General features: G+C 38.2%; 1 protein-coding gene across 1 annotated transcript; it reads left to right on the top strand.

The window, feature by feature from the left end:
• The first annotated feature begins 10778 nt into the window (after positions 1–10778).
• On the top strand, positions 10779–12436 carry LOC122029046. Its single transcript, XM_042588005.1, has 2 exons — positions 10779–12270; positions 12390–12436. Exons 1-2 carry the CDS (start codon positions 10779–10781, stop codon positions 12434–12436), a joined length of 1539 nt encoding a protein of 512 aa, XP_042443939.1.
• Positions 12437–12892: the final 456 nt, after the last annotated feature.

Raw genomic sequence — 12892 nt, forward strand, 5'->3', positions numbered from 1 at the left:
TTTCCTTCTATAATCAACAACACACACTATAAGTGATATCATTTCCCAACTTATCGGGCTTATTGATTTATCGAACTAAATCTCACCCACTGATAAATTAAAGAAATAAATATCAAATATATGTGCTTGTTATTATATTAGGATTAAGAGCACACACTTCCATAATAACCGAGGTCTTTGTTTCTTTATAAAGTCAGTATAAAAGAAACGACCTCAAATGGTCCTACTCAATACACTCTAAGTGTACTAGTGTAATTATACAGTCAAGATAAACTGATACCTAATTACACTATGACCTTCTAATGGTTTGTTCCTTTCCATTTTGGTCGTGAGCTACTGTTTATAATTTATAAGGTACTGATAACATCATCTTCTGCATGTGACACCACATACTATGTTATCTACAGTATAAATTAATTGAACAACTACAACTAAATGTAGACAATTTAACCAAATGTGATTCTTTATTCATAATGAATGTTTACAAAACTTAGGCTTTCAGTATACACTCCAACAATAACAAACACGTGTACTTAATATTTATTCCTTTAATTTATCAAAGAGTGTGATTTAGTTCGATTAATCAATAGGCCCGATAAGTAGGAAAATGATATTATTTATATGATGTGTTGTTGATTATAGAATGAAACTGTGTCCTAGTAATCTGGGTTGATAATGTCCCCAATAGGAGCTCATAAGGATTGTCATGTAAACCCTGCAGGTGGACTTAGTTCGACATGACGATAAGGTTGAGTGGTACTACTCTTGGAGCTAGATATTAATTAAATGAGTTGTCAGTAACTCATTTAATTAGTGGACATTCGATATCTTAAACACAGGGAGATTAACACACTCATGATAAGAAGGAGCCCATATAGTAATGTGGGATTGGTGTGGTAGTTCAATAATAACTCTTTAATGGTATGAGTAATTATTGATAAACTCGAGTTGGGTGTTCAAGGCAAACACGGGAAGCTCAAGTTCATCGGGAGACCAAAACCAATTCCTCCTCTTGGTTCCTGTCGTAGCCTCTTATTAATAAAGTCTTATACCCACCTAAATCCAACTTCTTACCCACTTAAGGTGGCCGTCCAAGCCTAGCTTGGAGCCCAGGCTAGGGTCAGCCAAACCAAGGTTAGATGGGATCAAGTGGTGGTCGACCCTAGCTTGGAACCCAAGCTTAGGTGGCCGGCCACAATAAATTAAAAGGGGATTTTACTTTAAAATCTTTCCTTATGTGGAAGTCATGATTTTAAAAGAGAGTTTTAAAATTAAATATTTTCTTTTATAGTTTCTACAAAGGATTAAGAGAAAAGTTTGATATCTTTCCTTATTTGTAGTTAGAAGGAAGATTTTAATTTTGGAGAAAACTTTCCTTTTTTGTAATCATCCACATGTTTTAAAAGAGAGATTTTAATTTATAAAAGTTTCCTTTTATAACCAACCACGAAGGGAATTTTAAAAGAGAAATTTTTATTTTATAAATTTCTGGAAACAAATTAGGAAGTTTTAATTTTATGTTTAAAACTTTCCTTTTTTGGAATTAAAGGGGTGGTCGGCCATGACAAAAGAAAAAGGAAGTTTTAATTTTTTGTTTTAAAACTTTCCTTTTTAGTTATTGGCAAGGAAAATAAGGAAGTTTTAATTATGTTTAAAACATTCCTTATTTGCCTCACCTCACAACACATCTATTATTCCTCTCCTCTCTTCCTTGGTGGTGGCCGACCCTCTTCCATAGCTGTTCCTCTTCTCTTCTTCTTTGGTGGCCAGCGGTATCTAGTCTCTAGGAGATTTTTGGTGGCCGGATTTTGCTTGGAGAAGAAGGAGACATAAGAGGCATTGTTTCTTAGCATCCCTTGGAGCTTGGTTAATGGCCGAAGTTCTTCATCTCTAGGAGATTGTTGGTGGTCGAAACTTGCAAGGAGAAGAAGGAGGCTTGGGTGGATTCTCATCTCAGTAGATCGTCACTCACACGACGTCCGAGATAAGAAGAGAAATACGATAGAAGATCGTGAGGTCTATAAGCTACAAAAGGTATAAGTAGTTATTAATTTCTGCATCATAACTAGTTCAGCCTTTTGTTTAGATCTTGAAATACCAAACACGAGAGGCTAATGATTCTAGGCTATTGAATTTATGTTTCGATTTTATGTTTCTTTTATTTTTCAATTTTGTGATTCGATTGTTCTTAGTGGTTAAACCTAGGGTGACTATAAGAAGATTAAATATTGAATTTCGTTGAAAGGCTTTGTCTAGGAAGTGGTGGATGATCTCATACCCAAGAAGGCCTAGTGCCTCGCCATGTTTAACCTGGAAGCCGATCTCTAAAATAAATATTTAATCAAATTTGTAACATGGGTGGATTTGGATTAATAATGTTAAGCATCGTTTGCAATCTAAGTCTAAACCTCTAAGAACAGATAAGTTGAATTTGGAATCAATAATGTTAAGTTTTGTTTGCGATTCCAAATTTAATTTCTAAACACAATAGGTTGTTTGGAAAGGTTCGGGACTTGTACAAAATTTTGTACAGGGGAACCAGTACGATATTCCGAGTAGCAACCAACAACCAACAACCAACAATTGATATCCGAGCCAGGTTATTGCCTCTGTGTGTTTGGTTTTTCAGTTTAATTATGCACATGTCATACATATTTTAGGCATGATAATAGTAGGATGTGCAAATAGATTAACTCTGTGGTTGTAGGCATCCTAGATCCAACTATTATGGCCCTAATGTGATTGTGTGTGATTGGACCCCTCAGACATGTCGAGGGCATTTATGTGTGTGCATGATTGTATGTATTAAATACAGCATGAGCTGTATTAGTTTTAGGATTTTATATTTTTATTTCGATCTAGATTACATGTACATTCCCTTGTGGAATATAGGATCGATAAATATAAAATTCTATTTTTATCACAGATCATATCCTTACGAGGCGTGGTACTATTTGAGGATCAGAGACGCAGCAGAATAAGAAACAAGATAGATACGACGACTAGACCCGATTGCGGTGGCTAAAGATGACAGTAGCTAGGGTTGACAACACACAGAGGACAGTGATGGAAGAGGCCATAATAGTTGGAAAATTATTTTTCCATATTTATTGCTTTTTATTTGTTGTGATGTGTGTGTGCATGTGATGTGTGCTTGCATGGTTAAAATTCCTCACCTTAAATAACTAAGTGGGAGAGAGATTTTAAATAAATTCCATGGTCTCCATTACTGGTTTGAAAGTGATGCAAACAAACTTGCGTATTGGCTCTAAGTGCCTTCCTCCACAACGGATGAGTTTGTTTGCGGATCACTAAATCAAACTTCCTTCTATGGATGATTATAGGAAATTATTTAGGAGCGTATGATCTTCTCCAACTGAAGGGGGTACAATATTATTTAATGGACTAAGTATCAAGTAATAGTATACAATACTTAGACGCATTTAATAGTATCCTCCTCAATGGAGTCACTGCTATTTTTTGCATGACCAAAAGAAAATCAACTATTAATTTGTCATAAAGCTAGGTAATACCCTCCTCTTATAAATGTTTGAATTTGTATACGTTCACACTAACGTGACATACAAAATTCATGGTGTTTGAGGTAATTTTATTTGTCATAAAGTTAGGTTGACAAAATAAAATTAATGGGTAAAACCTTCTCTTATAAATAATTGAATTTGTATACGTCCACACTAACGTGACATACAAAATTCATGGTGTTTGATGTAATTTAAGGTTGACAAGATAATTAATGGGTAAGACCCTCCTCTTATAAATGTTTGAATTTGTATACGTCCACACTAACGTGACATACAAAATTCACGGTGTTTGAGGTGTTGGTGAATTTAAATGATATTGTTTTGAGGAATCAATATTATTTTAAATACTAAAGTTTTGACCAAATATTTGATCGAAGATAGACCAATTATTAATTTTATTTGTCATAAAGATAGGTTAACAAGATAATAAAATTAATGGATAAAATCTCCTCTTACAAATGTTTGAATTTGTATATGTCCACACTAACGTGGCATACAAAATTCACGGGGATTTTGAGGTGTTGGTCTTGACCAAATATTTTTATGATTCTTAGGATTTCAAATGTTTTCAATCCCCTAGATGTTAGAGAATACACTTACTAGTCCTAAATTATAATGATTGGAAACAAAACTTGGACACTAAGGTGGACTGTCCTCTCAAAAATAAGAACAATAAAGGTGTATTTTATTCATTAGTTATTGAAACATGTTTAGTGGTGTTATCTACCAATACCTGGTGTGTAGATACGGGAGTCGCTGATCATGTCTGTAATTCATTACAAGGGTTCTAGGAAACCCGACAACTATATGAAAGGGAAAATACCGTCTACATGGGCACTGCTTCAAAAATAGCAGCTGTTGCAGTGGGAGATGTTTATCCTTTGATAGGAATAAAACATTGATTGTCTTTACGTACCAAGTTTTATAAAGAACTTGATTTCAGTTTCTAAAACTATTTAAGGATGGATATTCTGTTTATTTTGATGACAAAGTTGTTATCAAGAAAAATAGAAAAATTATCTGTTCTGGTACGCAATACTACCACAATGCAACAAATGGGAATTAATAACACATCTTCTAATTTTAATAAGAGAAAGCAACCTTCAGAAATGAACCAAACATATCTTTGGCATCTAAGGCTAGGTCATATTAACTTGAGTAGGATCCAAAGGTTTATAGCTAATGGACTCTTGGGTTCATTAGTGGTGGAAAACTTTCCAACCTGCAAATCTTGCTTGGAAGGTAAAATGACCTAGAGACCTTTTTAAGGCCAAGGGGTATAAAGCCAAAGATATGTTAAAACTGGTTCATTCTGATTTGTGTGATCCTATGTCTATCCAGGCAAGAGGTGGTTTCGCATATTTTGTTTCCTTTATTCGAGATATAGATACATTTACTTGATGCGCCACAGTCTAAATGCTTTGATGAGTTCAAAGAGTACAAGGCTGATGTGGAGAAACGTCATGGTAAAAGTATCAAGACACTACGGTCTGATCGTGGTGGTGAATACCTCTTTGGAGAGTTTAAGAATTACTTATCAGAGGTCGGGATTCAATCCCAATTGTCTGCACCTAGAACACCCCAACAGAATGGTGTGGTAGAATGAAGGAATAGGACTCTTATGGAAATGGTTAGATCGATGATGAGTTATTCAGAATTACCAAATTCATTTTGGGGATATGCTCTGGAAATAGCAGTGTACATTTTGAATATGGTACCTTCTAAATCAATACCCTTTACTCCCATAGAATTATGGAATGGGCATAAGCCTAGTATGAAACATATTCGGGTTTAGGGTAGTCCAACACATGTGCTGAAGGGAGACACTGACAAGTTGGAATCACGTACAGAAGTTTGTCTATTTGTGGGATATCCTAAGGGAACGAAAGGTGGTTTATTTTATAATCCTAAAAATCAGAAGATTATTGTTAGCATCAATGCTCGATTTTTAAAGGAAGATTATGTAATAAACCATAAGCCCATGAGTTAAATTGTTCTAGAAGAAATTAGAGAGGACACGTCTAGTCTAGTACCAACAGTACAACATGAAATATCACAAGAAACTACAACACATGTCACAAATGATGCACAGTTACAGACAGTGCTTCGTCATAGTGGGAGGGTTGTGAGGCAACCTTAAAGATTCATATTTTTTGGAGAGTCTTCGGACTTGATCCTAGGTAAACATGAACTTGATCCACGAACATATGACGAAGCACTCCAAGATAAAAATACAGCATCTTGGCAAAAAGCAATGAATTCGGAAACAGAACCTATGTATTCTAACAAAGTCTGGGAGCTTGTAGAACCATCAAATAGTGTAAAAGCTATTGGATATAAATGGATCTACAAAAGGAAAAGAGAGACAAACAGGAAGGTAGAAACCTTCAAAGCAAGGCTTGTTGCGAAAGGGTATACTCAGAAAGAGGGAATCGATTATAAGGAAATCTTTTCGCCAGTAGCTATGCTTAATTCTATCCGAATACTCTTATCTATTGTTGCTCATATGGATTATGAGATTTGGCAAATAGATATCAAGACAGCTTTCCTTAACGGAAGTCTTGAAGAAAACATCCATATGAAGCAACCAAAGGGGTTTATTGCAAAAGGCAAAGAGCATCTAGTGTGCAAGCTAAATCAGTCTATTTATGGACTGAAGCAAGCTTCAAGGTCTTGGAACATCCAGTTTAATGAAGTAATCCAGACATATGGATTTATTCAGTGTCCAGATGAGTCTTGTGTATACAAGAAGTGTGATGAAAATATGGTGGTATTTCTTGTACTATATGTAGATGACATTTTGTTAGTTGGAAACAATATCAAAGTGTTGTCGGAAGTAAGAGTATGGTTGTCTAAGCAATTCGATATGAAGGACTTGGGAGAATGCGCACATATTCTCAGGATCAAAGTAATAAGGGATTGCAAGAAAAGAATGTTGTGCTTATCCCAAACTTCATATATCGATACAATCCTAGCTCGTTTTAGCATGCAAGACTCCAAGGAAGGTTTTCTACCTTTTAGACATGGAGTAGCTTTATCTAAAGAGATGTCTCCGAAGACATCAAAGGAGATAGAGGACATAAAGGCAGTTCCTTATGTTTCGGCTATCGGAAGCCTAATGTATGCTATGTTGTGTACGAGATCGGATATCTGTTTTGTCGTAGGCATGATTAGCAGATATCAAAGTAACCCTGGACAGGGACATTGGACTGCTGTAAAGCATATATTGAAGTACCTGTGAAGGACTAGAGATTATATACTAGTATACCAGTCAGATGATTTGCTCCCTATGAGTTACACGGATTCGAACTTCTAATCTGATAGGGACAATAGTAAGTAAACCTCGGGATTTTGTGTTTATTTTAGGAGGTGAAGTCATAACTATGGAGGAGTGTTAAGCATAGGTACTTTTTCGGACTCCACTATGAAAGCTGAGTATGTGGCAGCCTCAGAGGCAGCCATAGAAGTTGAATGGCTCAGTTGTTGGTGCAATTTCCAGTAGGTCAAGGTTGACCTAGTTGACCAAGCGTAAACCTTGGTCATGGTTTCGATGTTTGACAATACAGAAAGACATGTAGACATGGACAATGCAGGTGCAGTTGTCCATGCGGAGAGATACTGATCAGGGTCTGATCAGGTTGGATGAAGAAGAGTCAAGTAGGTCAAGGTTGACTGGATACTTGACTGGGAAGTCCTAACTGGGATGTTAGGCAGTTCGGAAAGTCCTGGTGAGTGAAACCAGGCAGTTCGGAAAGTCCTGGTGAGTAAAGCCAGGCAGTCGGGAAATCCTGGTGAGTGAAGCCAAGTGAAAATCCTAGTGAGTGAAGCTAGGTGAAAGTGAAAGTCCTGGTGAGTGAAGCCAGACAGTTGGAGAAAGTCCTGGTGAGTGAAGCCAGGCAGATGGGAAACCCTGGTGAGTGAAGCCAGGTAAAAGACTTAGTGAGTGAAGCTAGGCAGTTTGGAAGTCCTGGTGAGTGAAGCCAGGCAAGGGAAATCCAAATGGGTCAAGATTGACCAGACATCTAGTGAAAAGTCCAAGCAGGGAGCTTGGCACGGGAAAAGTCCAAGTATGGAGACTTGGCACGAAAAGTCGGAGAGGGCTCGGTAGCTCGTTCTCCGGACTGTGGTCAGAGAGGGCTCGGTAGCTCGTTCTCTGGACCGAACAAAGTCGGAGAGGGCTCGGTAGCTCGTTCTCCGGACTGTGGTCGGAGAGGGCTCAGTAGCTCGTTCTCTGGACCGGACGAAGTATGAGAGGGCCCGGTAGCTCATTCTCAGGACCAAGTAGGGTTTAGGGCTGGGAGCTCTAAACCTGGATCGGTCTGGTGACCGATCCAGTGATACGCTGGGTTATCTGATCGGTCTGGTGACCGATCAGTAACCAAACAGAAGCATTCTGTTGCTTATCTGATCGGTCAGCAGACCGATCAGTGATCGATCAGTAGCATACGGTGAAGTTCCTGATCGGTCTGCAGACCGATCAGGAGACGATCAGAAGGAGATCACCTTCGGGAGGGAAAGGTCCTGATCGGTCATGGGACCGATCAGGGAAGGACCTGATTGGTCTCCATGACCGATCAGGGAAGGGCCTGATCGGTCTTGTGACCGATCAGGACCCTTGTGGACCGATCAGGATGAAGCCTGATCGGTCCACGTCCTAGCCGTTGCGTAGCAACGGCTAGTTTCTTCTGGCTTCTTCTTCGCAGGTGGATGCGGGTATATAAGAGGCTGAGGGCTTCTAGGCTGCTACTTCTCTCCGAAGCTTCTGCTTCTTCTTGTTACTGCCTCTTCTTCTTGCTGCTGCAAGTTCTTCTGTGAGCTTTGCTGAGCTCTTCGTTCCTGAAGCTTTTTGTGAGCTTCCACTCGGCTGGGACCAACTGATCAGTTGCTGTTGCTGTTGTGGTTGGATCCGAGAAGCTGCTGCTTCATCTAGTCGAAGAGAAGGCAAGGAAGCAAAGGTGTTTCATACATTTGTATTGTATTTTGCTTCTTGCTGCTTTCTACTCCTGTATTGCTTTTGCAAAACATTGTGGCGAGGTTTCTCCACCCAGAAGGAGTGATTATTAGCCGGGTTTCCGAGGTCTCATCCACCGACGGATTGGTAGGCTTCGTCCACCTTACGGACATACCGAGGAGTAGGAGTTTCATCTCCGAATCTCGTTACATCGCTGCGTGTTGAGGTTTGATCTTCTTGTCTTTGTTTCTTTGTTTTATTTTCCACTGCGCTAACGTCAACTTGTAGAAAGAAACGAAGATTTGGGGTCGGCTATTCACACCCCCCTCTCTAGCCGCGATCATCGGTCCTAACATCAGTAACTTCATGATGGACTTAGATGTGATTCCTGGTTTGCCCAAAATTATTTGATGCAGTAGCAAACTCGAAGGAACCACGAGCACATAAGGCAAGTAAACACATAGAGCACAAGTACTACCCAATACGAGCCATCGTATAACAAGGAGAAGTTGTTGTCACCTAGATTGCATCGGATGATAACCTAGAAAGATCCTTTCACTAAGACCCTTAAAGCAAGAGCTTTTGATGGGCATGTTAAAGGAATGGGAATCAGATGTATGACAGCGTTTATGACAGCATAGTCTTTTAGTATAAGTGAGAGATTGTTAGAGTGTATACTAAAAGCCTAATTTTTTGTAAATATTTATTTTGAAATAAAGAATCACATTGGTCAAATGTCTACATTTATATGCTAAGTGTAGTTGTTCAATTAATTTATATTATAGATGACATGGTGTGTGGTGTCACACACAGAAGATCATGTTATCAGTTCCTTATAAGTTATAAATAGGAGTGTTGCATATTTCGGCCTAGGCGCTAGGCGGCCCCTAGCCGAACCGAAAACCTCTTATTCGGCCAAATTAGGCGGCACTATTTATGTGACGTCCTAGGCGCCGAATAAGCGGTCTGTTCGGCCTAGGCGCCACTTAGACCAAATAGATTTTTTTTTTGTTTTGGACCAAACCCTTTTTTCTATAATTATTTATGGCCTAAAAGCCCAAAACTACTATGTTTCTTTCCACAGCTCCAACCCTAATCTCGCTGCACATCTCTCTGCCGCCCACTCTAATCTCACTGTCGCTGCACATCTCTCTGCCACCCACCCTAATCTCGCTGTCGCTGCACATCTCTCTGCCGCCCACCCTAATCTCGCTGCACATCTCTCTGCCACCAGCGTCGTTGCGTTCATTCTGGTCCACCCTTCCACCGTTGTCTGCCACGCCTCGCTGGAATCTCTCCTGCGCCCTAATCTCTCTGCATCAAACTCGAAGAAGCAAAAATCTGCACCACTGGTGAGTTCTGATTCTTCATTATTCCATGCTTTTTGCTTGCCTTCTTGCTTCCTCTTTGATCCTTCTTAGTTCTTCAATGCTTCTGCCTTCTTGCTTCTTAGTTCTTCACTTCTTCTTTGCTGCTTCTTTGATGCTTCTTGGTTCTTCTCGGTGCTTCTGACTTCTTGGTTCTTCGATGTTTAATTGTTTCTTGGTTCTTCGATGATTCTTAGTGCCTCTTTCGTCTTGCTTCTTGTTTGATGTTTCTTGGTTCTTCGATGCTTCTTGGTGCTTCTTCCTTCTTGCTTCTTCTTTTATGCTTCTTGGTTCTTTGAGTGTACTGTGGCATTTTTTTCCAGCACCAAATGATTTTTTTTCATGTATCAGTCAAAAATTATTTTCTTGGATTTTGAGACCTTATGTCCTTGTTGAGCCCACCATTAAGCATTCTTCTAAACTTGTAGCCACCCAACTCATTCTCTGTGAGTATTAATTGTTAAAGTTATGTTGAACAAAACAAGTGAATATAAACCTCATCAAACCAGCTCTATGAATAATTAGAAGTGGGAAGGGGAAGGAGAGATGCATTGAGTTGATTATCACATGCAATTTTTTGCTTTATAACTGGTGACTTGAAAAGTGAAGTAAATGAATGTTAATGGAAAGATTGGGATTAAAAATGTAGGAAGGTATTATGGATGTTACTCTTCTTGTTTGGTAACTTTTCATGGATAGTAGGTATTCTATTAGTTAATTTAATTGTCTTAGATATTTTGGTTTTGAGGACTTTTGCATGCTTATTATTTGGTCATTTGGTTTCACTTTACACATTTTTTCCTTTCTCATGTGTGCATTTGTGTATTACAACTCCATTGATCCAGACATGTAGACAAATGCTCATTTCTCCCCCATTCCATTCCTCCTATTTCATTGGCCTGCTACTATTATGCAGTTATGGCATCTTCAACTGCTCCCGAGGGTTCGGGTTCGGGCTCAGTTAGTGTTTCTCAAGCTTCTCAAGATTGTGAAGTACTAAAACGAAAATCAAATGATGTTGGATGGGTGTATGGGATGTTAATTGATGCAAAGAACTTGGACAAAGTCAAATGTATTTTATGTGGGAAAGTTATGTCTGGAGGAGTTTACAGAATAAAAGAACACGTAGCACACATAATGGGAAATGTGTCTACATGTCCAAAGTCTTCAAAAGATGATCAAGCTAAGTGTAGGAATGCAATTAATGAGGGAAAGATGAAGAAGAGAAATAAGAAAATTGAAGAGGAATCTTTAAGATCGGATGTGAATATTCAAAAAGACATTGATGTGGATGAATTTCAAGAGTCTTTTGGGGCCATGAAGCCATCACGTACCCTTGGTCCTATGGATAAGTTTTCAAGTGTCATTAACCCCGAGACTTCTTTGAACTTAGCAAAGAGCAAGCGGGAACAAAACATCAATGATGCTCTTTTCAAAGAAAGAACAAGTTTGGTTAAAGAATATGTCTGTAGATGGGCATATGAAGCTGGTGTTTCTTTTAATGTTGTTGATAGAGATAGCTTTAAGGTGATGATGGAGACGGTTGGTCAATTTGGGCCAGGGTTTAAACCTCCTACTAGATATGAAATGAGCGAGCCGTATTTGAAGAAAGAGGTTGGCAGGATCAAAGGCTTACTGAAGACAAATGAAGAAGAATGGAAATTGAATGGGTGCTCAATTATGACAGATGCTTGGAGTGATAGAAAAAGGAGGTCAATTATGAACTTGTGTGTCAATTCTAGATTAGGCACCGTTTTTCTTTCCTCTAAAGAATCTTCAAATGAAACTCATACAAGTCAACTAATTTATGAGTATGTAGAGCAATACATTCAACAGGTTGGTCCAGAAAATGTTGTTCAAATAGTAACTGATAATGCCTCAAATAACATGGGAGCTGCAAAGTTGTTGAAGGAGAAGAGGCCAACAATCTTTTGGACCTCATGTGCTACTCATTCTATAAATCTTATGCTTGAAAGCATTGCAAGTATACCAAGGTTCAAGAAAGTCATTGATCAAGCCAAGGCATTAACTATATTTATTTATGCTCACCATAAGACCTTGGCATTGATGAGATCATATACAAAGAAGAGAGATATTGTGAGACCAGGGGTGACTAGATTTGCTTCATCATTTCTAACTTTGCAAAGTTTATCTGAGAAAAAAAGTCAATTAAGGGCAATGTTTACTAGTACTGATTGGGAAGAATGCAAATTTTCCAAGAGTGTTAAAGGGAAAACATCTTACACAACAGTGTTGAGTATTGGATTTTGGACTGGTGTGTCATTGTGCTTGAAGGTTTTTGCACCTTTGGTGAAGGTACTTCGAATTGTTGATGCCGATAAGAAACCATCTATGGATTTTGTGTATGGTGAGCTTCTGCAAGCTAAGAAAGATATTAAGAATGCTCTAAGTAATGTTCCAAAAAACTATCAGCATATTATTGATATTATTGATGCAAAGATGAAAGATAGGCTAGATAGTCCACTGCATTTGATGGCTTATTTGTTGAATCTTTTTTATCATTATAAGGATCCGTTTATTTATTTGGATCAAACTGTCTCAATTGGGGTCATTGATTGTATGGATGTTATATTTTTGGGGGATATTGATATGCAAAATATCATTTTGAGTGAGGAGTTACCCATGTATAAGAAAAAGGAGTCTATCTTTGGGAAACCCATTGCAGTAAAAGCATGTTCATTGAATGATGACAAGTTTGATCCAGGTAATTAAATAAATATTCATAATATTATTATTATTTGAGGTTATTAATATTATTCATGTTATTGACTTATTTTTTTATAATTATGCAGCAAATTGGTGGTCGACTTTTGGTGCATTGACTCCTAACTTGCAGAAAATTGCTATGAAGATCCTCTCTTTAACTACTAGTTCATCGAGGTGTGAAAGAAATTGGAGTACATTTCAAGGGGTTAGTAGCTTAAAGTATTAAACTATTTTAATACTAATAGACTAATAGTTCATTATGTTCTCATAAATATTAATTGTATTTGTAGGTGCATACAAAGAAA

Source organism: Zingiber officinale, chromosome 10B (genome assembly GCF_018446385.1).
Source record: "Zingiber officinale cultivar Zhangliang chromosome 10B, Zo_v1.1, whole genome shotgun sequence".
NCBI lineage: Eukaryota > Viridiplantae > Streptophyta > Magnoliopsida > Zingiberales > Zingiberaceae > Zingiber > Zingiber officinale.